At 49.7% G+C, this 24,024-nt stretch overlaps 8 protein-coding genes across 8 annotated transcripts; 2 read left to right on the top strand and 6 right to left on the bottom strand.

Moving 5' to 3' along the window:
- Positions 1-8: 8 nt before the first annotated feature.
- On the top strand, positions 9-5,382 carry N7487_011614 (F0F1 ATP synthase subunit f; the record flags this gene model as incomplete). The annotated part of the gene is made up of 10 exons (XM_056879344.1): positions 9-204; positions 260-325; positions 760-787; positions 841-1,151; positions 1,283-1,551; positions 1,603-1,858; positions 1,907-2,074; positions 2,134-3,581; positions 3,650-4,441; positions 4,486-5,382. The coding sequence occupies 10 exons, from the start codon at positions 9-11 to the stop codon at positions 5,380-5,382; spliced, it is 4,431 nt and encodes a 1,476-aa protein (XP_056724663.1).
- A 1,093-nt stretch (positions 5,383-6,475) lies between these two features.
- N7487_011613 (NuA4 histone acetyltransferase complex catalytic subunit ESA1) lies at positions 6,476-8,426 on the bottom strand (the record flags this gene model as incomplete). Its single annotated transcript, XM_056879343.1, has 6 exons — positions 6,476-6,639; positions 6,715-7,901; positions 7,965-7,999; positions 8,062-8,126; positions 8,230-8,257; positions 8,344-8,426. 6 exons carry the CDS (start codon positions 8,424-8,426, stop codon positions 6,481-6,483), a joined length of 1,557 nt encoding a protein of 518 aa, XP_056724662.1. The 3' UTR covers positions 6,476-6,480.
- Positions 8,427-8,861: 435 nt separating this feature from the next.
- On the bottom strand, positions 8,862-10,106 carry N7487_011612 (mRNA guanylyltransferase; the record flags this gene model as incomplete). Its single annotated transcript, XM_056879342.1, has 1 exon — positions 8,862-10,106. One exon carries the CDS (start codon positions 10,104-10,106, stop codon positions 8,862-8,864), a length of 1,245 nt encoding a protein of 414 aa, XP_056724661.1.
- A 776-nt stretch (positions 10,107-10,882) lies between these two features.
- N7487_011611 (deubiquitination module subunit SGF73) lies at positions 10,883-12,298 on the bottom strand (the record flags this gene model as incomplete). Its single annotated transcript, XM_056879341.1, has 4 exons — positions 10,883-11,286; positions 11,349-11,987; positions 12,043-12,156; positions 12,271-12,298. The coding sequence occupies 4 exons, from the start codon at positions 12,296-12,298 to the stop codon at positions 10,883-10,885; spliced, it is 1,185 nt and encodes a 394-aa protein (XP_056724660.1).
- A 418-nt stretch (positions 12,299-12,716) lies between these two features.
- Positions 12,717-14,746, bottom strand: N7487_011610 (putative beta-ketoacyl synthase (Cem1); the record flags this gene model as incomplete). The annotated part of the gene is made up of 7 exons (XM_056879340.1): positions 12,717-12,878; positions 12,937-13,305; positions 13,365-13,718; positions 13,776-13,847; positions 13,900-14,007; positions 14,082-14,248; positions 14,695-14,746. 7 exons carry the CDS (start codon positions 14,744-14,746, stop codon positions 12,717-12,719), a joined length of 1,284 nt encoding a protein of 427 aa, XP_056724659.1.
- A 225-nt stretch (positions 14,747-14,971) lies between these two features.
- Positions 14,972-16,346, top strand: N7487_011609 (agmatinase; the record flags this gene model as incomplete). Its single annotated transcript, XM_056879339.1, has 3 exons — positions 14,972-15,100; positions 15,173-15,299; positions 15,361-16,346. 3 exons carry the CDS (start codon positions 14,972-14,974, stop codon positions 16,344-16,346), a joined length of 1,242 nt encoding a protein of 413 aa, XP_056724658.1.
- Positions 16,347-17,435: 1,089 nt separating this feature from the next.
- cdc42 (Rho family GTPase CDC42) lies at positions 17,436-18,590 on the bottom strand. The gene is made up of 4 exons (XM_056879338.1): positions 18,479-18,590; positions 18,281-18,400; positions 17,801-18,179; positions 17,436-17,719 (listed from the first exon to the last, which is right to left on the bottom strand). Exons 1-4 carry the CDS (start codon positions 18,496-18,498, stop codon positions 17,657-17,659), a joined length of 582 nt encoding a protein of 193 aa, XP_056724657.1. The 5' UTR covers positions 18,499-18,590; the 3' UTR covers positions 17,436-17,656.
- Positions 18,591-20,792: 2,202 nt separating this feature from the next.
- Positions 20,793-22,869, bottom strand: mirC (siderochrome-iron transporter MirC; the record flags this gene model as incomplete). Its single annotated transcript, XM_056879337.1, has 5 exons — positions 20,793-20,888; positions 20,949-21,610; positions 21,664-22,398; positions 22,461-22,591; positions 22,649-22,869. 5 exons carry the CDS (start codon positions 22,867-22,869, stop codon positions 20,793-20,795), a joined length of 1,845 nt encoding a protein of 614 aa, XP_056724656.1.
- Between the last annotated feature and the right edge of the window lie 1,155 nt (positions 22,870-24,024).

Below are 24,024 nucleotides of genomic sequence, written 5' to 3'. Positions count from 1 at the left end.
TGATTAAAATGTTGTCTTCCGCCTTCATAACTGACATACTATCAATTCAGGCCATCGGTGCCGCCCAGGATGCCGCCCGCATGGAGCGTGTTGTGACCTTCTACGCTGGCCTTCCCCGTGGCCCTGCCGCTCCCGTGAAGCCTACCGGCCTCATCGGTCGCTACCAGGCCCGCTACTTCAACGGCAAGAACGCCTCCGGTGTTCGTACGTATTCTTCACCTGTCCCCTTGTATCGATACAGGTACTAATTGTGATCCAGCCCTTATCCACGCTATTGGCGGTATCCTGATCCTGGGTTACAGCATGGAGTACTACTTCCACCTGCGTATGTGTTTTCCGGCTATTACACTGCTTATGTACCCTCTTTATAGCTGGGACATCACTGACTTTATTTCATTTTTGACTAGGTCACCACAAGAACCACCCCCACTAAGCTTTTCTTTTCAATCAAATAGGTGGAGGATTGATGTATATACTGGATCCTCTGTCCTAGTGCAAGGGAAAACTGTGGTTTTAGCGAGAGTCTTAGAATCTCACTGTGTTTCAATATTCAGATTTACTATACTTTGTCATTCTGTCGTAGTTGTAGATTTGGAAGTATAACACATAACATAGAAGCTTGAGTGACGGGCTCTTTCCATAGTTTTTCATCACGTACAAACTTCACACCAAAATCAACAACGTCCGGACAATTTACTATTTACAAGTGACGACAGCACCCAACGAAATCATCGTCTAAACTGATCAAAATATTAAAAGACCAGCGCTTTCGAAGTGAGATCTCAAGGTGTGTGGGCAGACTTTACAACTTTCGTACGGGCCACGCTAAACCGAAAGCAGCGACCCTCAGCTTCAACCCGAGTTGACTCTTGAATCCCGTATCATCCTCCCTATCTTTGTATCATCAACCGTCCTTACGCATACTCCCTCCCTCTTTGCCCTACTCCCATCCTGGGACCACTTGGGCTGCGGATTTCCCAAGACACACGCGCCTATCGATTCCGCGATCGTTCGCTCCACATCGAGCCCAACCTCACACGGGCTTTCTCATCAACATCCGAGAGAGTTGCTCGATACTATCGCTGGTTGTGATATCCCATATATTCAGGGTGCAACCAGTCAAGGGACCAGTGCAACTGTGGCGATCCTTGGTATCTGACGATAGGTATGTCTTCTTTGGAATCTGGCATGTTCGATCTGCAACTACCTATTACGTCCCCGGAACTATCTCCCCACTGTCAGGGCACTTGGCTTACATCGTCGCAATTATTGTATGGAACAGAATCAAGTATTGTTATGGCAGAGCAGATCAACCGCGATGTGGTAGATCAGACCCTGTCGGGCGGCGAGTCTTCGCCTTCCGACGTTCCTGCGAGCACCAACGACAATCTATCTGCTGGAGGGGACGCAGGGAAGACCGAACATATCGCAATGACCACTACATCGAATAACTCAAACTTGAATGATCAGCAAAGCCATGAGAAAACGAACACTCTTGACTCGCGGGGAGAAAAAGCCGCCGGTGACAAGGACGCTGGAGGCCCAACGACGGTGAGCATTGCTTCTGGATGCGCTCCAAGGCACTTGCTAATATGGACGCAGGATAATTCTAGGCAGGGCGCCGGAATTGTTGCGACTCGAGTTCTTGAACTTAATGGATTGGCCTCGGCATCGGATGGCGGAGAAGACACAGCATCACAAGGTGGTTCGGAGTCGGATGCGAGCCGATCAGAAGGCAGGAATCCAACTAGCAGTGGTTCAGTCAAAAAATCCGCAGGATTCAAGCCAGTCTCATTTGCTAAGTTTTCGGTAAACAAGGTCCCGGGGGCTCCAGCACCGCCCAAGGTGCCCGAAAAAGGTATGTTCTCTGTCAAACATTCATGATAGTTGGTTCTAACCTGTTTAGCGCCAACCTCTACAACACCACTCGGCACCCCACAGCCAAGCTCTCGACCGCGCTTGGTTGCGAAGACTACACTCGGGATGCGTGATTCGTTTTCGAAGACCGGAGCAGGTGGAGGCAAGCCTGGTGGATCAGGGCCTGATCCAAATCAGGTGTGGAATAAGAACAGACGTATGTATAGGTCATTCTTTACAGTGGAATCACTTAAACTGACTCTGATATCTGTATAGCTGTTGTGCCCGCTCCTCCGAAACACTTGACCGACGAAGAATTGAAACAACAATACGGAATTCATATGACTTCTCGTATCCAAGAAGATGGGGCAGTTAGCTCCGAAGCAAAGTGGGCGGATATTGATGACGATGAAGATGATTGGGCCCCTGAGACGATTGAGTGGACAGATGGAACTAAGGTTAATCTTACTCAACCTCACACTGAACCCCCGCCGGCTCCTAGTCATCGGGAGCCTAAAGAGAAAGAGCTACCGCCCGTAGAGCCGAGCATTGTGAAGGAGCCTGTCAAGGTTGCGCCGAAGCCGGCTATATCAATGGGACCTCGGGCTATGGTGCTCAAGGTTGGAGCGAACGCTGAACGACAAGCGAGAACTGCGAGTGCTTCTTCTAACGGCACAAATGACAAAGTTCCATCTAGCTCTACAAGTCCAGCACCGCCATCCAAGTCTCCTTGGGCCGCTCTGCCTCCTGTCGAAAGAGTGTCTCCAGTGAATGCCCCGGTTCAGCCTCACCCACAGCGTATGCCCGCGAGGTACCCCCAGAGAGACGACGGCCATCATGCCCCAATGGCACCACCCAAGGAGATTGCAGCTGATGATTTCAACCGTGCATGGAAAGATCAGTCAGATTTGCCTCAGCTTTTCAATCCTCGATCTTCCCAGTACGAGCCGGTAGCAGAAACCAGGAGAGGATCCTGGCGTCATGACCAACACCCCCGTGCTCCTGCGGTTTTGCAAAGACCAAACGACCATCCAAGTGGACCAGCAGAGCCATCTGCTGCATTCCAGACGCACAGGTCTAGCCATCAGGATGGCATGGGCTGGGGTGGCCGTCGTCGCACATCATCAAACGTGAGCGGAGGAAGCGGAGGATTTGGCCGTAGGATGTCAGCTGGCCGATTTGATCCCCCTCCGAGATACAATGATGCTCGAAGAGGCTCTCAAGTGAATGGCCTGGGTGATTCAGCAATAATGGGCCACGAGCAGCACCATGGCAAAGACGAGACTGCTCCGTCTGGTCCAAATGGTACAGCTCGTCCAGCTGTCGAGGTAGGTATGTCTCCCGTGGAAACACAGCCAGCGGTTCCTCAGGCCCCTCAAGTTTCGCAAGAACCTCAGGAGGACCCTGTTGCTCTGCAAGAGCGGATTATGAAGGAGAAACGTCTAGAGGCGCGGCAACGAAGAATTGAGCAGGAGGAGAAAGAGGAGGCGGCTAAAAAGGAGAGGATTAGGCAACGTCTCGCCGCAATGGGTCCTGCGCCAGAGAAGAAAGCTCCCGAAACGCGCAACCCCCCTCTCTTCAACCTCAAACCCAACCCCAACCTCACTCCAACCCTCTTCATCCTCCTCCCACCCCTTCCCAAATTCCTATCCAACCCATCCACTCTATTTCTTCACCACCCAAACCTCCTGTTCCAGAACCCAATAGGGAACCAAAACAGTATGGTATGATGAAAGTGCATCATCCCGACTCTGTCAAGAAACTCGTTGGTGCGCATGACCGGACATCTGAGAGCAAACATCTCAACCGACGTGTCTCATCACCCCACCGAGAACCCCATCGTGACTCTGCGCCTTCATCTACCTCACACCTCAAACCTGAACCTCACTCACCTGTCCAGAGCAAGGCATCTGATCCAAAGCTCGATGAGCACGGTACTCAGTGGCAAGGCAATTTAACTTCTACTTCGCCTTGGTCTCATCCTAATATTGCTGTGCCATCTACATCCGCGAAAAATCTGTGGAAACCGTTTGGCAGTGACCGCACCCCAACTCTCGGTAACGGCATCTTTGACCAACCCTTAGGGACTTTTACATCACGTGAAAACCCTCTAGGCCAACTCGGCTTAGATTCATCAAATATGCCTGCCCCTCCCAAGTTCTCTGCTCCTAAGGAGACAACTGATTCTTTGCCATCACCTGAGGCACGTCACCCCTCATTTGAACCCCTCAATCCAATTGGACGCCCTAGCCCAATCGGACCGCCGAGCACACGGAATGCTCGTGCCATCAACGACTGGAATAACTTCCACGAGAACGCCTTGGAGAAGGAATCTCAGAACGCCAAGGAGTTCCTAAAGCGACTTAATGAAAGACAGAAGGGAGCCTCAGCCCCTCCACCTGCGCCCGTGGTTTTCACTGAGACTTGGAAGAAGACCCGTGCCACTGAAGATGGCAGACGAGTCGTCACCCGGGTCACCGAAAGAGTGGTAAATAATGAGGACGACATCGCGAAAGCCAAGGCGGCCGTCAACCAGCAATCCAACCCTCTTACGACTCTCGATACCCCCATGGACAGTCTCAATGTGTCTGACATCGGCGTTCGCCCAGCTGGTAACGTTTCTACTAGGAGCTCCCGGTTCTTCCCCCGGCATCTGAACAGTCGAAGCGCCAGGTCGCTGAGAAGGAGCGCAGCAGTCCTTCGCCTCCTCCTCCCGAGGAAGTTAGCCACCCTGCCTACTACGGAGACGCGAAGCGACCCCACGTTAATCTTCCAGCCCCTAAGCCTCCGAAGCCCGTTGTTAAGCTACCCCCAAAGGCCATTGGTGCTCCCGTCCCCCCGCCAACATTTGCTTCTATGGCAGCTGCGCCACCGCGTAACGTGGTGCCTCCTTCCACAGCGCTGTCGTGGCAGGACAAGATCAATGGACTTTTCGGCAAGACCACCCCTACGCAGAAGAAGAGTGTCCTAGCTGTGACATCAGCTACCAAGGAACCTCTTCCTGTTCATGCTACTGCCGTATCTGTTTCTATTCCGCAGATCAAGATCAGCTCACAGGCTGGCGATGGCGATTTCGCTGTTCGACAAGTCAATGAACAGGATGAGATGTTTGAAGACCGTGAACCGGGTTCGCTGCCTGCCGTTCGTGTGCCGAATATGGCGCCCCAAAATTCTTGGAGCGCAACTCGTCCATCAGAGCGAACCCGTGGAAAGAACTTCAAGCCGGTCCAAGCGCAGACCATTCAGCCGTTCCTGGTTGGTCATAACGATCGGGACAATCATGGGAATATTCGCGCTTCGATTCTACTTCCAGGCGGCTCTGAGCCCAAAGTCGTGCTCATCCAACGCAAGTCTGGCCCGCCTCGAGGCCGCAATTCTAACACCAATATCCGACCCCGCAAGGGAATCAACAAGTCTGGCGAAGTTTCTGGTAATGGCAACAAGAAGCCTACCTCTAACACCGTCCCACGACAGCAACCCCGTCAGCGGTCGGGCTGGAGCCCAGAACCGCCCACTTCTCGTTAAGAAGTTTCGGTCTTGCAATCATATGGTTTATCTTCAAGCGTTTCCGGCATCTTCTTTCTGGTTCATATTGTCTCGGAGGCGAGAACCTGGGGGTCATTCTCGCCAACTCCTAATCAACATTTGTTTCCGACTCTTGTTGCCGCCCAACCCGGTACTCTTTTCTGGAGCTGGGCTCACCATTCAGATCCTTCCTCTACCCCCCTTCACGCATTTGCGTTTCTCATGTACTTGTGATTTTCAATTTCTCGCCTATTGTGTCCCCTCCCCCGACTCAATTAGGACTGCGGCCTTTCTTTTGGCTTTCTATGTGTGGATGACCATCGTCTGCCGATTAAACGTCCTGTTTGCGCGGTCATTTCCCGAGTGGTGCATGCTTGTCCCGACCTAGCAGTATCACATTGCCTCATGTTGCCGAGTATCAAGCAAATCCGCACCGATACTTACGAAGAGAATTCCATTGTTACACAATTTCATCTTTGATCAGTGTAGATGTAGTCTCCAGCTCCTAACATAGGTAAAGAAGCCTGTCTTGCTGTAGTGTGCCTTCACCCCCCGAATCACGTGTATATCCCGTCAATGTACTATTTCCACAGAGTGCCCAATGAGAATCTCTTAGGACATCAGAATTGCTAGGCACCTACATCTTGGCCCTGGGAGATCTCTTGTTCCCGGGAGCTTTCGTCCACTTTGCCAGGGATATATATGAAGCATGCAGCAGGAATGGAGATATGATCTTGATGATTTGATATTCGAGTAATGAAAGGTTTTTAATTAAAAAAAAAGGTTCAAAATAAGTAGAAGAGAGTCAAATAATTTACACAAATGATAGGTATCAACCGAGGAAAGCCCTCACAAGGCTCAAGAAAAAAAAAAACGCCTTGTCCCTCGAATACGCCGCCCCGATCATCTGCAATGCCAAAACAACCGAATCAATAGACATGGTGGCATCTGTGATACCACAAGTCCGAAGATGAACATTGTTTCGACGTCCGTGTAACGCCCCGAAACCAAGCCCTAATATCCATTAGATAACCACGCATATTTAAATCAGCTCGCAGGAAATTTAACAAAAGGAAAGTAAGCACAAAAGTCCCCCTCTCACCAATTCCAGGTCCGGCTGGAAGCAGCAAAGACAGGAGGCTTCCACTGAAGACGGGCAGGATCGATTTTGCGCGCCCCCTTGATCTCCTCCTTCTTGAGACGTTTTTCGTGTTCTTCCACGACGTGATCCGTGAGTACAATGACCCAATTACCCTTCTGCAAAGAGAGTTAGTAAATTGCACGGTATTGTATGTGCTGCATTGCAGTGCACACGTGGAAAATCAAACTTACGTGGTATCGGAGCATGTTGAATACAACCAGAGTCTCGTGAACATCCTTCTCAGTCATGGAAGTGAGCACCGCAAGCTCGTTCTCGCTTATAGCTTCCCGGTTTGGCTCGATCAGTAACTCCACCAGCGTCTCGCGCCAGTACTGTCGATAACCAAGTAGACCCAGATCACTGAGTGGCTTCTCGGGGGAGCCGAGCTTGCCTTCGCGCTTGCTAAGCTCGTAACTGAACGAGATGAGCAGACGACCGAAGCCGCGACGCTGGTATTGTGGCAAAGTCATAATACACGCCAAGTTATACCCTTCAGCAGAATCCTTCTCCTTGGAGAAGTAGCCGACGAAATGGCAACCTGTCTCATCACGCGTGGTCATGCAGTAGAACAGGAACGGGTCGACATCGTAGTAAAGTGTCTTATGGTCGAGGAAGAGCTTACTCAGGAGACACAGGTTCCGACACCAGGTACGCTGGCGACGGCCGTCGACTTCAAAGAAGGAGATGTAGTCGTCGCGGTAGATCTCATTACCGGGTGGGTGGGTCAGCGTGCATTTTGCGCGATGACGCTCGAATGCACGCTTATTGTCGAAATAGCTCAGACAAAACTCGTCGATGTAGACAAGGTCGACGTCCGAGAAGGAATCCGGGTACGGTGAGAAGTACCATGGCTCGACGTCGTACTTGCCCATCTGGAGACGGGTCAAGTTTCGCACGCGATGGATCTCCGTCGGGTTCTGTGTCATACTACCACCTGTACGGAGTCGCTCGATTTCCTCCCCGCGCGTTATAACCTCACCTGTTGCCGTTTGGACTTGATCTTCTTTTACTGATTTGCTTTCCGCTGCAGCATCTGCCATCTCGAAGTCTTCTGACTCAGTGGCCTTTGGCGTGCCGACTATTGACACGGCCTCAGATGGGAACAACGAGGTGTCTCCTCCGGGTGTATCAGCACCGAGGTTTTCTTTCCCTCCAGCCTTCGAGGGCCGTGATATCTTGCCGACATTCATGTTTTTGCCAGACAATATGTCGGGTGTTTGTGACAAGTCACGGCTGTCAGCTCGGGCACGCTTATTCGCACCCACATTCTTGCTAGGCGCTGCTTTGCTGGCAGCAGCAGTTTTCTTCTTATCAGCCTTGTCTGGCTGGGGCCACTCAACTTCTTGAGAGAGATCGATGCGAGCAGCCGCAACCCATTCTAGAAAGAGAAGTCAGAGAAAATTCAACGCGAGTCAGTGCACTTGCTGGAATGAGAACTTACCATCAAGACGCTTGTTGAAATCGACATAGTGTACGCTGGGATTCTATATCAGTACCAATTCAAAAAGCAGACATGATATCAACGGAAGCAAACATACTAAAAGGAGGGGCCATCCTTCCGCTGTCGAATGGACAGAATTTCAGCTTTTCGCAGTTCCCCATCCTATACAGAATAGTCAGTATCAAAGTCCAAGTTGGAGGATGACCACGGTGATTGATAATCACGTGACACGATCACCAAAATCTGCGACGCGGTCAAAACGAACCTTTTGCACCATGGCCTTCACACCGATTCTATAAGGCTAGTTAGCATTTGCGACCGATAAAAGTAGACATAAAAACCCCGAAGCTAATTATTCTAGACATAAAAAGCGACCTACCTGATAGTATTGAGTGTGGCGAACCCTTTGTCAACGGGGTCGGGCGTCCCCGTCGCCTCCCCGTGGGAATCTCGGACGCCCATCTTGTTGGACTAGCAATAGGGACTGAAGCAATATCAGAGATGGGAATGATGGAATCGAGCAGATTCTGTGGTCATTTGATGGGGGAAATGATGCGGGAAAGGGAGCAAACTGGGTGGTTGTTATGTAAGCTGTTCCGCATCGGGCATTCCGAATCTATACAGGACTTGCTATACACCTATTTTTGCTGAAGATTTAAGTAGATTACGAGAGGGAGGTTAAATTTTTTTTTTTCATTGCTTGATCCAGTCCAAATAATAATGCCATAAACACCGTCTCCTGTTTTCGGGATTTGCATCCCCTTCCATGTTGCCATGCCATGATCTTGTAGATAAAATACAAAGCCCAAACCAACGCCAAGCGCCTTGCAATGAATCGGAGGTGAAGAGAAGTTGAGAAAGAAGCCACATGTAACCAAGAGGCTACACACATCTTCCTCACCCTTCAAACTTCCGCTTGACACCATTCGGATTCGCCGATGGTGGCATAGCCTGGGCTCTCCGTTTTTTCTCCTCATCCCCGGCAGCCATGTTTTGCTGACGCTGTTTCCAAGCTGTTTTGATGACGGGAGCAAGACGGATGAGATCTTCTTCAGTGACGCGGTCCTCGATACTCTCAAGAACCTTTTCAACAGTGGAGATGTGGTTCGCATCGTTCTTGTCATCACGAATACGATAGAAGCGCCAGCGTCCTTCCGTATCCTTGGCACACTCAACAATAGTATCATCAAGAGGAATCTGCATGGCTTTGAGATCTTCCCATTCCTTCGGCTCAAGGAACATCTCTCCAAATAGACGGTACTCGCCAGCATTGAGCATGACGAACAGGTGGCAGGTTGGGATAGCGTCGTAGTCCACGTAGGGTTGGGTGATACCCTCAGCCTCGTCCTCGGTATCTGGCTCGAGAGTAGGAAACTCGAGGCGCATGCGGAAGTCAACGGTATTCTCTTGGGGCGGCTTCCATTTGAGGATGTGCTCGTCGGTGCCGATGCGGTACGGAGTACTGCGGCAAGTAAAGATGAGACCATCGTTACCGTGGATGCGCTTGACCTTGGGGATAATTTCGCGGAACATCATCTCGATGCCGTAGCTGAATTGTGTGGATTTGTCCTCGACTGCGAAGGGGCGGTGGTTTTTCTCCTCTGGGAATTTGCGGTACATGGCATTGTATGGCCTGAGCACCTTTTCCTTGAAGTACGCCAGCCGTTTGTCCAGGGTACGGTGCATCAAGCTTTGTCCGTCCAGGACCAGACAGTCAAATACCAGATATTTCAACTGCGTGGTCCCATCCTCGTAAGTGTCGTTGACAAGCTCGCCGTCAACCAGGGTGTCGACGTGGTATCCCTGGAAACTTTCATCGTTTGGTAGGGGGAAGTGTAGGCCGGGTACATAGCGGTAGTCGTTCTTGCGATCGATCAGGTAGTGAATCTCTGGCATGTCTGAGTCGGGATCTCCGCGCGCAAAGTACATCAAGCAGCGGATGCCATCGGTCTTTTCGCAGACAAAGTAGTCTTCCCGTTGCAGCTCGGTGAGGTGTCGCGACGAGAAGCTGACTGGTTGTGCTCCAGGGAAGTTGAGATTGTTGCGCCCGAGGAGGTTGGCGACTTCGCGGCGAAACTGATCAGCTAGGTCATGCTCGGCTTTGATGCCTATCGCGTCTAGATCGGGGACAGCGTGGCCCATTGTGAAGGGCCGAAGGTTTAGAGGGGTAGGGCTAATGGTATAAGAAACTCAAGAATGAGTTTGAAAGGCTCAGACTTTCCTCAAGAGGTGAGAGGGGGGGTTGAGTTGCGGTCAATAAGACTCGGAGAGCTTGGTGGAGTGATAGCGAATGCGAAGGGCGCTCGCCCGCAATCGCGACAATATAAACCAGATGCTTTTCAGCTGCAGGTGGCTTTGAAGAGAATGAATAAAGAAGCTCACCCAAGGGTTATATTAGTATGGCTCGCTTTGCTCATGCTGTTAGGTTTCAAAGACAATGCATGATCGGCGAACGGAATGGCCTGTCCTGATGCCTCAGGCACATATAACGTAATCTGAATAGCTTCACTGGGCTATAGAGCTAGGTGATCCTGCATAGCGCATTCATTAGAATGTCCTAGATGACTACATGTAGTATGTATGTTTACAGACATACCAGACAGAACTCAATAAAGTGGAAAGTATTCAATTGCAACTGCTCTCGAAACTTCAAATGTACATATCACGCCAGCCGGGGTATCATATCGTGACCTTTCAAAGCAGACAGAACCAGCCTGTACCCATGGCCTATCCAGGGAAATCGAAGAAATAAAATGATGCGAAGAAATCGAAGAAGAATGGTGCGATGGTCAGTAGCCCTCCTGCACCCATGAACGCCAGCATCCAGTACAACCGGTTAAAGCTCAAACCCAACCACAAACGAAAAGAGAGTCGTCATAAATCATCGCCTGATATGCGGAAGTCGACCGAGACGTCAATCAAGAGGCCCCAGTGACCGGAGTTTTGCGGTTACCTGAAATAGAGGATCTCTTGCCTGCATCTATTCCGCCAGTGGAGACATCAGCTTCTCCATTGGCGTCAACAGACGAGGAGTCCAAATCGGCTGCGACAGTCGAGAAAAGAATGCCACCGAAAAGGGGTTGGCTGTCGTCGTTGGAGAAAAGTCCACCGCCGTTCCGAACTCCCATGGCATGCGACATCTGCTCCTTGATGCGGACATATCGGTACTTCGACTTAGTGGTGATGATGGGGTGACGAACGAGGGGTTGGGGTGCAGAACGGGCAATGGCGGCCATGACGGCATCTCTTTCTTCATCCGAGTCAATAGGACCGCTATTCTCGATATCTTCCTGGAGAGGAGCGTTGGCATCGATAGCAGCCTCTGTAGTTCGAACGGGTCAGTCATCTCGTGATCTATACTAAACAAGATGATAGTGAACTTACTCTGCTGGCGAGCCTGGTTCTTTTTCTGATACTGCTGGAGAAGCATATCATACGGCAGTGTGCGGCCAGGTACCGAGCGCTTAGCACCCATCGAATGGCTCTTGCAGGTCAGGGAACGCGCGCACTGCGCGCCGTTGGGGAGAGTAACACCACACTGTTTTTCCACATCGACAGGACCCTTTGGCTTAGCCGTCTTTTGCTTGGGCTCGTCCTTCTTCTTCTTCTTCTTTGACTCCTTGCCGTCGTCCTCGTCAGCCTTGCGCTTTTTGCCCTTCCTGTTGCCATCCTCGGTGCCCTTGGTAGCGCTCTTCTTGGCGCTCTTCTGACCCATGTTGTGAGTTTCTCCGTCGGCCTTGTCGGGGCCGTCATCGTCTCTATCGTCGCCAGCCTTCAGGCGATTGGCCGCGTCGCGGGCTTCCTTCTTCCTGCGCGCCTTCTCCTGCTTGGCCTTCAAGCAGCCGCGGACATGATCCGCAGCGGTTTGTTTGAGAGTAGGTCGCTTGCAATGCTTGCAGATTACGGTTTCGAGGAGGTCATCTTCACGCGGCTTGCCGGTCGGGAACACGGAGACGACTTTGCTGTCGAGGGTGGGGAGGGGAGATGCGGCAGGGGAGGTATCGATGGGTCCATCTTTGACCTCTGTGTGTTTGTTAGTATCTTCAATGCCCGTGGAAGCATGTCCAGGGAGCTGTACCATCTGCCTTCTTCTTGGTGGACGCCTTGGATGTCTTCTTCACCTTGATCTTGCCGGGCTTGGTATCCTTGTCCGTGAAGGTGTACCCGGACGCATCAACCAGACTTCCCCGTCCTGTCAAAAAACATAGAATTAGCTTGGACCACTCATAGACTTTAGATGCGCGGAGCTTGATGTCAAAGTATTCCAGGTGTTTTGCGCTTTTGACAGGAACCAGGTATTGCGTACCTTGACCGGGGTCACCATTGTTCGCCATGGTGAGCGCAAACTGAGAGAGTACCGAGAGACAGAACGCTTTCTTGTCACTCGGAAAGCCTTTGAAATGGCGTGGGGTTGGTTATCAAGGAATGAGTTCGGTCTCCGGAGTCAAGGTCGGGCTGGGGCTCCGCATTAGGATAGGTCACGTGCCATCTATTGATCTGTTGAATAGGCATTTTGGCCTCTATTATGATTTGGGCGTAACATTTTCAGTTTATTGTTGAGAATGACCAATGGGTGGGAGTATTGATGTTCTTTCAACATATCTCTTAATATAGTACATCGTTGGTCGATGAGATGAATCAGGCAGCGATTGTTTTGGGTGAATCAGTACCTGCCAAGCTTCTGGCCCTAAAAACACATAGCTATGTTGTAGCTGAAACAGAAATATTGTACATTGTATGCTGGAAAAAAGATCATGAATACTGTGCAAAGCAAAGGCTACTGTTGGTACCACCAAAGCCAAAGCTATTTGTCAAGGCAACATCAATCTGTCGTGACTGGGGATCTTTTGGCGCATAGTTGCAATCAAACCCATCAGCCAAGCGGTCTAGGTTGATAGTAGGTGGCATAGTATTCTGTTCCTTGTTAATAAAACCTCTAACACAGTATGTATAGTGCACAGCTGCAACTCACCTCGTGGATTGCAAGTACACTGATCAAAGCTTCTATAGCACCAGCACCACCAAGCAGATGGCCGAGGGCACCCTTTGTGCTGCTAACGTTCACCTCAGCAGCCTTACCTTTGCCATCGGGGCCAAGTAGAAGTGCTTTTATAGCAGCGTTCTCAGCAGCATCGCCAACAATAGTCGAAGTTGCGTGTGCATTAACATAGTCAACTGCAGCAGGGCGTAACTGAGCCTGCTTAAGCGCCTTTTTCATAGCCATAAACGCGCCTTCACCATTTTCCTTGGGCGAGGTCATATGGTATGCATCGCTGGAGCAGCCATATCCTTTGAGTTCTGCATAGATCCGCGCCCCTCTCGCGAGGGCATGTTCTAGCTCCTATATTTTGAGACATCAGTATCAGGTGGTAGTATGCGCACAAGAGACAGGATACATACCTCTAGAATCATAACAGCTGCACCTTCGCCAACCACAAATCCTGCACGGTCGGCATCGAACGGGCGCGACGCTTTCTCTGGAGCGTCGTTGAATCCTGTCGATAGACTTCTTGCACGCCCAAAGCCACCAATGGCCAAAGGATGGATACATGACTCGGCACCACCGGCGACCATCACATCAGCATCACCGCAGGCAATGAACCGGGCTGCATCGCCGATGGAATGGGCACCAGTCGTGCAAGCTGTCGTTGCGGAATGGCTCGGACCCATGAACCCATACTTCATAGATATATGACCAGCGCCAAGGTTGATCAGCAGCTTTGGCACGAACAGGGGGTTGACCTTCTTGTAGCCCTGTGCAACATGTTAGTTGTAGGTTTCCCTAGCCCATGTACGATGGAAGGACCTTACCCCCTTGTCGTAGGCAATAACTGTGTTGTAGATTTCATCAAAGTTGCCAATGCCTGATCCTAGACAAACGCCCTATCAAAATGGTTAGTATAGTCGTCACACTAGCACGCATTCCTACACATACCGTCGCCTCTCTCTGCTCAAAAGGCTCGGGCTTCCATTCTGCATCTTGAAGCGCCTCTTCTGTCGCCGCCATAGCATACTGCGCAAACTTGGCCATCTTCCGCTCCTCCTATCCACCCCAAATTATCAGCATTGCAAATAAAACACAAATCGAAAATTGAAGTTAGTTGAAAAAAGACGTACAACTCGACTCAACCATTCTGAGGCAGTCCACCCCCCATTCTTGCGACTGCCCTCTGGCACAACAGCAGCCACCTGACAGGGCTGCTCAGCATAGCGCTCATCGCGATCTTTCACATTAACAACACCACAATGGCCATCTAGTAAGCGTTTCCATGTACGCCGAATGCCTGCAGCCAAGCACAGTGTTAGTCACAGAAGCATTCACAAATACCAAATACCAAAGTACAATCAAACACGTAAAATGAAACCCAGTATACAGCGGGTACTGTCTCTTATCGTCAAGTGTCCCACACTGGTCTGTATGCCCTCCGTCATTGGCTGTCACAACCTTCCCCTTCCGGAGTGAGAAGTGGGGAATGTAGAGCTCGAAAGCCCAGAGCCCAGAGTCTGGGGATATCGGATATCACGCATGGACTCCCGGACAATCAGACATGGGTAGGGCACACCGGCAGGGATTTGCTTGGCTGGCAGATGGAATTGTGGAATTGCGTAATTGCATGCATGCATTGTACCCGATAACATTCTCGGATGAGCTCCAAGAACGACCTTGGAGCTATCAATGCCAACATAACAACAAGAATAACCAAAAAAAAAAAGAGAGAAAGTAACTCACCTACACCTAGCGGTGTCACCGCCCCAAGACCGGTTACAACAACTCGCCGCATTGCATTGTAGCTATCAAAGCTGAGGAGTTGTCAAAAGAAAGAAAACCGAAAAGCGGGCCACAGCCAAGAAGGGAAAGTCTGCACGATCGGGACCCTATCTGTTCGTCTTTCCCTTTACAACACTACTGCTTCAGGAAACTTGACGAGACAAGAGACATGTAGAAAAGACAATAAATATCTTCATTTCTAACTTTTCCTTTTTTTACTTCCCAAATAACTCCAGCCATGCCTACTTGGAAAACCTTCCTTACACTGGCCTTGGCCGGTTCTGCGGCCTCATGCGCGCACCACGATAACGGCGAGGTAGTCCCCGAACATGAGCGGGCGGAATTACTCAAGAAATGGGACCAGGAGGTATGATAATGCGGCAATGCTACAATATCCAAGAAATGAGATTCAAAAAATCCCTAACACATACCTATCCAGTGGTCCTTCTCCGGCATTGCCAGCTTCGCCCACCTGAAGCCCGTCAAGTGTCTTATCGAGCCCGATGAGCACTACGACATCGCCGTCATTGGCGCGCCGTTCGATACAGCCGTCAGCTACCGACCAGGTACGAAAGCAAACCCCTCCCAATGCCAGTCAAAATGCAATACTAACAAAATCCCCCACAGGAGCCCGCTTCGGACCCCGCGCAATCCGCGCCGCCAGCGCGCGCCAGATGGCCCCAACAAGCTACAACACGCGCGCCGGAATCAACCCCTACCAATCTTGGGCTAAGATCACGGACTGCGGCGACATCCCCATCACCCCCTTCGACAACGGGCTTGCCGAGCGCCAGATGTACGAAGCCTTCCTTGAGCTTGGCTCACGCAGCATCGTGAACAAAGCACCCAAGTCGAACGGGATCGGCGCCAAACACCCCAAGCTCGTAACGCTTGGTGGAGATCACAGCGTTGCGCTGCCTGCTCTGCGCGCTCTGCACCAGATCTACCAGAAGCCCATTACGGTTGTGCACTTCGATGCGCACCTCGACACCTGGAACCCCGTGCGGTACAGCGCGTACTGGCAATCGGAGCAGACGCAGTTTAACCACGGGTCGTTCTTCCACAAGGCGAGTCGGGAGGGACTTATTTGTAATGCTACTTCTGCACATGCTGGACTCCGGACTCGTCTTACTGGTGTTGATGCTGGGGATTATACGAACCCGGGTCCTGAGCAGGGATTTATTCGGATTCATGCTGATGATATTGATGAGCTTGGGCCTATGGGTATTGTTGAGACTATTCTTGCTCGTACGGGGATTGATCCCGAGCAGCCTGTTTACCTTTCGGTTGATATTGATGTTTTGGATCCGTCGACCGCGCCCGGCACTGGAACTCCTGAGCCTGGTGGTTGGACTACGCGTGAGTTTATTCGGATTCTGCGTGGACTTGAGAAGTTGAATATTGTGGGTGCGGATATTGTGGAGGTTTCGCCTGCCTATGATAATAAGGGGGAGACTACTGCTCTTGCGGCCGCGCAGGTTGCTTTTGAGATTATTACTAGTCTTGTTAAGTCTGGTGTTGATGAGGATCTTGGTGGGTGGTATGGGTGGATGGAGAAGGAGGGAGCTCAGGAGGAGGAAGCTCAGGAGAAGGAGGGCAAGGATGAGCTTTGAGTTTTTGGATAAGGTCTACGAGATGCATGTGGAATGAAGTGAAGAATGAATGACATATAATTTCTTGAATGATGTCTTGATATCTGTAAACTGGAGTGATGTCATGACACAGTACAAATTAGGTGAGCTTAGCCTATGATATCAGAGACTTAGAGCTCGGGAACCTTGGAAAAGCAATATCAAAATACTACAAGCTTAGTAACAAATACACTCTCAACCCCAAAATAGCTTGATAGAACTGATTGAATTGGAGTCCATTATCTGCGACTGTCTAAGAACCAGAAACAACGTAGCTCTTCAGTGAGACATAACTCGAAAGACTGCAAGAGATCACAGAAAGAACATGAATGGATATGCTTGTATCGAGAGCGCGCGCATAGAGAGTAATGGCGATAGTAGATCAGATTGGAACAGGCGAAATCACATAGAGGCGGGGGAAAAACGACGAGAAGCCGGATCTGCAAGAGAAGGGTACAGCAAGCTCAATATCATAGTCCGGGTTGTTCGCAAAGCTGGGGGGTACATAAATAGCACGTGAAAAAGAAAAAAAAAAAGGACAGGGCATGGGGGGATATGGGGGGAGTGATCACAGTGACGGAAACCGTCCACCAGCCAAAAGCCAAAACACGACGCCCTGACGTCCAACGCCGAGAGAGACGGTCCAAGAGGTGAAAGAGCCGGGTGCGGAGAAGGTAATAGGTAGGATGCGGGGAGTGTAGTCGACGCGACAAAAAGGGGAGAAGAAGGTCAAAATTGCTGTCGCTATAGTTCGTGAAGGAGAGGAATGAGGGTGGAGGATCGGGGAAATTGAAAGGTGAGAAGGAGACGAGTACCAATAGTAACTCGAGACCAGGTCGTTGAAGACGGCAGATAGACGCAGCCAGGCGAAGCAAGAAAAGAAGAAGCAGAACCAAAAGACAAGGGACACAGCAAATTAGAGAGGCTAGAGCTCGAACTGGGATATGCGAACAGAAACAAAAATAAGAGAAAAAAGGGGATCAAGAGAAAGCACAGAAGCCATTTTCAACTGGAAAACGTAGATATGGAACGCTTCAGATAGCATCGCTAGCCATAATACAAGACCACACTCCCCCCTTTTTTTTGTCGCTGAATTTGGATATCCCAGAAAACAAAGTCCAGCCAGAAATATTTGCCGCCCAATAGAACGTGAAAGAGTAGGGAAAAAAAGAGAAATAAACAGGTTCATTCCATCGTAGCTTCAAGGCGCGCGTCAACTAGGCATCAACCCAAGTGCAACATATCCGTCGCACTCGGACCAACCTGTTGCGATAAGTCCGTGAAGGATAAGCTCACAGCAGGCGGCAGCCCCTTGACTTCTTCTTAGGCGCGGGTTCGAGTGCCGCGACAATAGCCTAGAAAGTAGAAAGAATAACGTGTCAGTAGCGGTGTAGAGATATCGGGCAGCAAAAAAAAAAGTGGAAGATTCGGTGTACCTCATCAAAGACATCCTTGAGCTTATACTGTGTCAGGGCAGAACACTCGACGTATTTAACAGCGCCAAGTTCCTTTGCCATCCGGTCACCGTCTTCCTTGCGGATGGGGGACATCTTCTGGCGGGCAAGCTTATCCCGGACTCCAGCATCGTCGCGTAAATCAGTCTGGGTACCGACGATCAGGCAGGGAACACCGGGGCAGTGGTGGTGGACTTCGGGGAACCACTTTTCGCGGACGTTCTCAAATGAGGCAGGTGAGGTGACGGAGAAGCAGACCAAGAACACGTCAGTCTGTGGGTAAGAGAGCGGGCGCAGGCGGTCGTAATCCTCTTGACCGGCGGTATCGAACAGTCCCAGGGTGTAAGGCTCATCGCCGATCCTGAATTTGGAGATCGATCGGTCAGAAGTCTTTCTTTGAGGTTGGACTGACGTATAATTTTTTTTTTCTCGGGGGAGGGGGTTTTTCGGAGGATGACTTACATCACGGTCACGGCGTAGTTGTCAAAGACGGTGGGGACATATTCCGAAGGGAACTTGTTCGTTGTGTATGAGATGAGCAGACAGGTCTTTCCTACTGCACCGTCCCCCACCACGACACATCTGGGTTGGGGTTAGCCATGAGATCTGGGGGGTTTTCGCCTCGGCAAGGGGGGATGAAGAGAAATAAGGATAGCATACTTGATGGTAGCGACGACCATTTTGAATTAATGAGGAGTATTGATGTAAGAGTGATAGAGAAGAAGAGTGTGGGAGACAAAAAGGGAGGAAGAAGCTGTGGTCTGGATTGAATGGGGCAACCCGCAGAGTATGGAGTCTAGACACGGTGCTAGTTTCGATACACGGTCTGTACAGTTCTTCGCTTGATTAACAGTCTCGATGGTATTTATTAATATTTTTAGATATATAAAAGAAATAGATCTTTTTATACCTTTTTATTTTTATTTTTACGGAGTACAATTATATATGATCATCTCCATGGATTAATATGATATCTCTTGTGTCATTGACTGCCAAGAGAACGGTATCATTATCTCTCCTCATCTCCTCATTCTCCCTCGACCTCCTATAAAAAAAATACTATAAATACTATAAATACTACCAATACTATAAATACTATAAAGTATTATAAATACTCTATAATAAACGGCCAGCCGCTGTCGGCTAAGCGCTGTGATCTCTAGACTCGAATCTGATCTCTTTATAGGAGGATCACATTCTTAAACCAAAACCCATCATGTCTACCTGTCTACATATGTACAGCAGTACAGAAGTATTAAACACCTATTACCCCAATAATACCAAGTATAAGTCTTAGAAGATAAGCGTCTAAAATGCCGTCGAGGAACAAAAGGAGAGAGGTTACCGGAGTATTTACCCCCTTTTCTCTTCGAGTCAACTCATTTCTTTCACCCTTTTCCCTTTTCCCGTGACACAGAAAAGAAAAAAAAAGGGAAAAAAAAAAGCAAGTTAATAAAAAAAAGTCCCCAATTTCAATCCCGTTTCACCATTTACGGGTTCCCGGTCTCCCGTCTCCCCTCGGCCCTAAATCTCCCCTTTCGCAAACCGCCGTTTTACGTCTGAGATCTAGGACCTAGTTGGATACAATAAAAATACAATCCATAGTACACTCCGTACACTCCAAATCCAACCCAGAACACTCTAATTCTAACCTACCCCGTTATTGGTAAGTGGCTTGTTCCCGTCACAGCTTGGCAGCCAGATCCAGATCCAATCTCTCCACAAGTTTCACCTTCACAGCGTGGCTGAGGTCATTGTCCAGGTAGGTGACTCACATTACTAACCAAGTATACACAGTGCTGATGGTTGATAGCCGATAGCTGACGGTCTGACTTGATATCCGGATATTGCAGTCTGCGCGTTCCTCCATACGGAGTACCTCCGGACAGTACGGGGTATACATTTACACAGTAAGCACATGCACATACCAGGGGGGCCAAGCAGGGTCAATTCGTATCTCATGTATCCCCAAGCCCTTCCGTTGCGGTATCTGGTATGCATGCATGCATATATGCAGGTACGTGCACGGGTAATATACGTGGTATACGAGCTGAATAAGGACTGGGGTTGGCTAAGGGGAGAGACGAGAGGGGGTTAGTACGGAGTGAAAAGGAAAAGAAAAAGAGAAAGGGAAAGACAAAATTCAATATTTACAAATTTAGCTAAGGTTTTTGAGATTTCAAATAGGGTCAAATCCAAATTCAAATCTAAACCCTTCCCGCATTGGCGGATAGATGGTGGATATAAGGCCGCGATGCGTGAAGTTTGAATTGGACTAGACTGGGATATGAGCTGGTATAAGCAATATAAAGTACCTTGTCAAGTGTGAAAAACAGGGGCAACCAACTCTATTCCTGACCGTTGCAGGGAAATGAAACCCACTAGGCTGTAACTGTAGGAGAAAAACATGTCACAGCTCGAGGGTCTTAGAGCGGCAAGCCGGCCGGATCGGAACAATCGCTTCGTTTTGGTGGAAATTTGATGTTTGGTGGATTGAGCCCGTCAGAGTGCGTTGGGTACGGATTATGCTTGACCGGGTTATGGGTTATGGCCCGGAGTCAGCATGGGTGTCTTATCTTTGTCGACGATACAAAGTACTATAATGTGCAGTGCAGTGTAGTAGGGCAAGTTTTTCTTTACCGCTTGGCTATTCAAATTTTCAGGATTGATACCTATCTAGGTCTATTGAACTGTCACAGTCTTGGAAAGATAGATACATCCAACCCCAGGAATACATAAATGATAACGCCGAATGCAGATGGTGGACTGGCTCGTCAACCAGTCGGGATGAACAGAATATATCGAAGATGTATTGTACCTTGCTCAAACAACCGAAAACGCCGCTTGATGGTTTGTGTCGAGATGCAAATAGGGAAAAAAAAAAAAGTTAAGTCGTAAAAAACTACACAAAAAAGTTCAGTTCGTAAGATCGTAATTGTCGTGCGCGGTGAATGCACACAGGAATGCTGGGGGGTTATGTTCGTTTGGAGTGTCCATCATCCGAGTTGGGCTCTGCCTCTCCCTCAACTAGAGCTGGGTCGCTCTGATGTTTGGGACTACCGTAGCCCATCTAGAATGAAGTCAAATGAAGTTAGAAGGGATCGCTGGAAATCACTGATTGGCAACTTACCTTGTCAAGTTTGTAGTTGACCATAAGAAGACTCAACGGAATGAGAGGGAGGGTGGCAATGACAGCCAGCGTCAGCAGCCGGTTCATGGTCTCTTGGTACGCACGGTTGATAGCAATGCGAGTTGGGGATCCCATTGGGTACGACAGAGCGGTGGTCAGCTTGCCGAAGATTTCAGCAGCTTGACCTTTACTTTCCTCGGGAAGGTATTGAAGAAGCTTGCGTGGGATGGCAGAGGACCAAACAGCTCCTGAGATAGCGGCACCGACTGCACCACCCATTTCCATGGAGGTCAGGAACATCGCAGTGGCTGCTGCAACTTCCTGGTGGCTGGCAGATGCTTGGACGCCCAGTTGGACGGGCACATTAATCAGACCGCCACCGATGCCGACAATGACCTGTGTGCCGAGGACTTGGAAGTGCGAGGCTGATTGTCCTCGGCACAGGAGCATCAGGATTAGGCCGGTCATGTACACAACACATCCGATCGTGATATAGATGCGGTATCGTCGGGTATACTTGATAAGAAGTGATACGCTGAATGCGGCAATGGTTGAGGTGAAAGAAAATGTCTGGGTTATGCGGCCAGCAGTGGCAACTTCGTACCCATGTACCACCTGCAGGTAGGAATAGAGGTAAGGCTGAACCGAAAAGTAGAAGGCCACTAGGTTAGGTTAGCAACGACACCTCGGACGTCAAGAGAATTTATCAACTTACTAAAATACCAGAACGCCAATGCGCATCCCGCAAGAGCAGTTTTCTGCTTGAGGAGGTGTAGAGATAGCAGGGGCTTGGGGGCCAATTTCCGTGAAGACTCCCAGAGCGGTAGCAGACACAGGCAAACAACACCAAGCGCGATCATGACCAAAATATTGACATTCTTCCATCCGTTCTTTGCGCTGGCCGCAAGAGTCAAAGGCACCAAAATTAATGTGACGGCAGCAGACAAAAGGGCTAGTCCGCCCACGTCCAAATCGTACCAGGTCCGACGTATGACGCTAACCAAGTTCGTCCGTCTTCTAGTCCGCTTTTTGATCAAATTCAATCTCTGGGCCTTGCGTTGGTTGGAGAGCAGCGTGAGAGCGAGTGGCAGGAAGGATGCAGGCAGGATAATAGCCCACATTCCATAGCCCCATCGCCATGAACTAGTGCGCAGCACCGCGTCCGCAATGGTCGGTCCGAGCCAGACCGTAACCAAGAATGGGAATTGGGGCAGAAGGGTGAGGAAGGCACGGTTCAGCAAGTCACTACTGTCGGCAATGAAGACTTGTTGGAGGATCTGCAAGCCGGTCGATCCGGCGGAGTAAAATATTTGGGCAGAGGCGTAGGTCTGGACGTTGGTGGAGCCGGCCATTTGGATATATCCCAGAATGTATATAAGGATGCTCAGACAGAAAGCCTCGAAGCGACCGAATACGTCGGCGATCTTAGCCATAGGGGGTTTAATGACGGCTAGAGATCGATAAAAGATTAGCAGCCGCTCATTGATTTGAAGCGGGGTAGTAAACTCTCACCATTAACCACATTCTGGACAACGAGGACAGTCGAGATCAACGCGTGTTTACTGAATGCACTCGTCGCATATGCAGACAGCGACATCACAGTCTGACCTTCCAGCGATGTGCAGAATGCCATGAGGAATATACTTCGCGCCAAGTCAGCAAGGGTTCAGCAAAAGCATGGGACTGCAAGCCACACGAACCTGACGTAGGCTACCATTAAAGACTTAGTTGTCCAAGTCAGATTGATAGCCTCAATCTTTTGAACTCCCTCCTGCACTTCATCCGGTGTAGACAGTCCACTGGGCTGGCCCTCAATCTCGTAATCATCCTGCAACAGTTGATCCCTTTCATGCTCCATTCCGGCGGTTTCGTGTTCGATAGTGCCGTAGGACGGTCCTGAGCGTGGATCGAGAAGTGGCATCTCGTGACCGATGCACGGTGACCACGAAGATCGTATACGTTTTGAACGGGGTTATTCTCTAATGAACAGCGTCCATATAAGAATAAGAATAACCGGTAAGGGAGTTCGGTCTGGGATTGGTAGAAACCATATACAAAAGACGGTGATCTTAAAAGCGGCGATTAAGCGGAAAATAGGTCATCAAAAAAGAAAAAAGAGTTCATGCGATATCAGATGTAAGTAGCGGCAGGCGTATCACATAAAAGGGATGAAAGCCTGCTCTAATAAGTACTTTCGGCGCTCTTCAGGTAACCCGAGCCAGTCAGGTCCACCGGGAAAAAGAAACGACAACACGAGATGTCAACAGCGAATCGGAGACCGGATTAGGCCAGGACAAGAAGGAAATAAATATGGGGCGCAATATGTAAAATAAAGTTGAAGCGCGCTTGCCTCGGGGGTCAACCCATGAAGGGCTATTGTAAGAAGGATCCCGTAGGCAGATATGGGGCAGATTGGCGGATGGGTAGATCCGCCGTGCTTCGGAGGAAGACGCCCAAATGTAAGGGGAAAGCAGGCCTTGAAGATTTTAGGTCTGCAAGTCTTGGGTTTTCTGCGCAAAATGACACCAAACCCGATCGTCAGTCGCACTTATGCACGTGGATGGGGTCGATGATGGTAAGAGGTGAGGTGAGAGGCTGAGGTCCGATCTCAGCTCATCTCTTGCATTCCAGGATTATGCACCAAGACAGTTTAAGAAAACAGTGTCACAGTCCTGACCCAGTCATCATTCTAGGATGTTGGAAAGGCCCAGGTGTTTCCCAGTATATATTTTTCCCTGAAAGGTAAAGATGTGTCAAAGATGAAAATTAAAAAAATAGAAGGTGGAGTTTTGGGGGCACGGGGACTGTTACAATCGGAGGGGCTACCCGCGGAATACATTGTGCTCACTTGGGTTCACTTGGTGGCATGAGCTGAGTCTTTGGTACTGCCAAGTCACTTGACCCTGGTTCACCTCATCAGATAAGATGGAAGTTTGATCCTCCTTTTTTTTGATCTGGAATTATATCTATTGATTTATGGAAGTTCATTCTTTTCGTTTTTCGTTTTTGTTTTTTTTACCAAGGGAACTAACTGCATAGCTACATAATATATTTAAACGGTCTCCACTATCTGGCA

Source organism: Penicillium crustosum (assembly GCF_028827405.1).
Source record: "Penicillium crustosum strain IBT 35664 chromosome Unknown utg000005l_segment0_segment0, whole genome shotgun sequence".
NCBI classification, from domain to species: domain Eukaryota; kingdom Fungi; phylum Ascomycota; class Eurotiomycetes; order Eurotiales; family Aspergillaceae; genus Penicillium; species Penicillium crustosum.
Note: the sequence above shows the minus strand (reverse complement) of the source record. Positions and strands in the feature narration are given on the sequence as shown.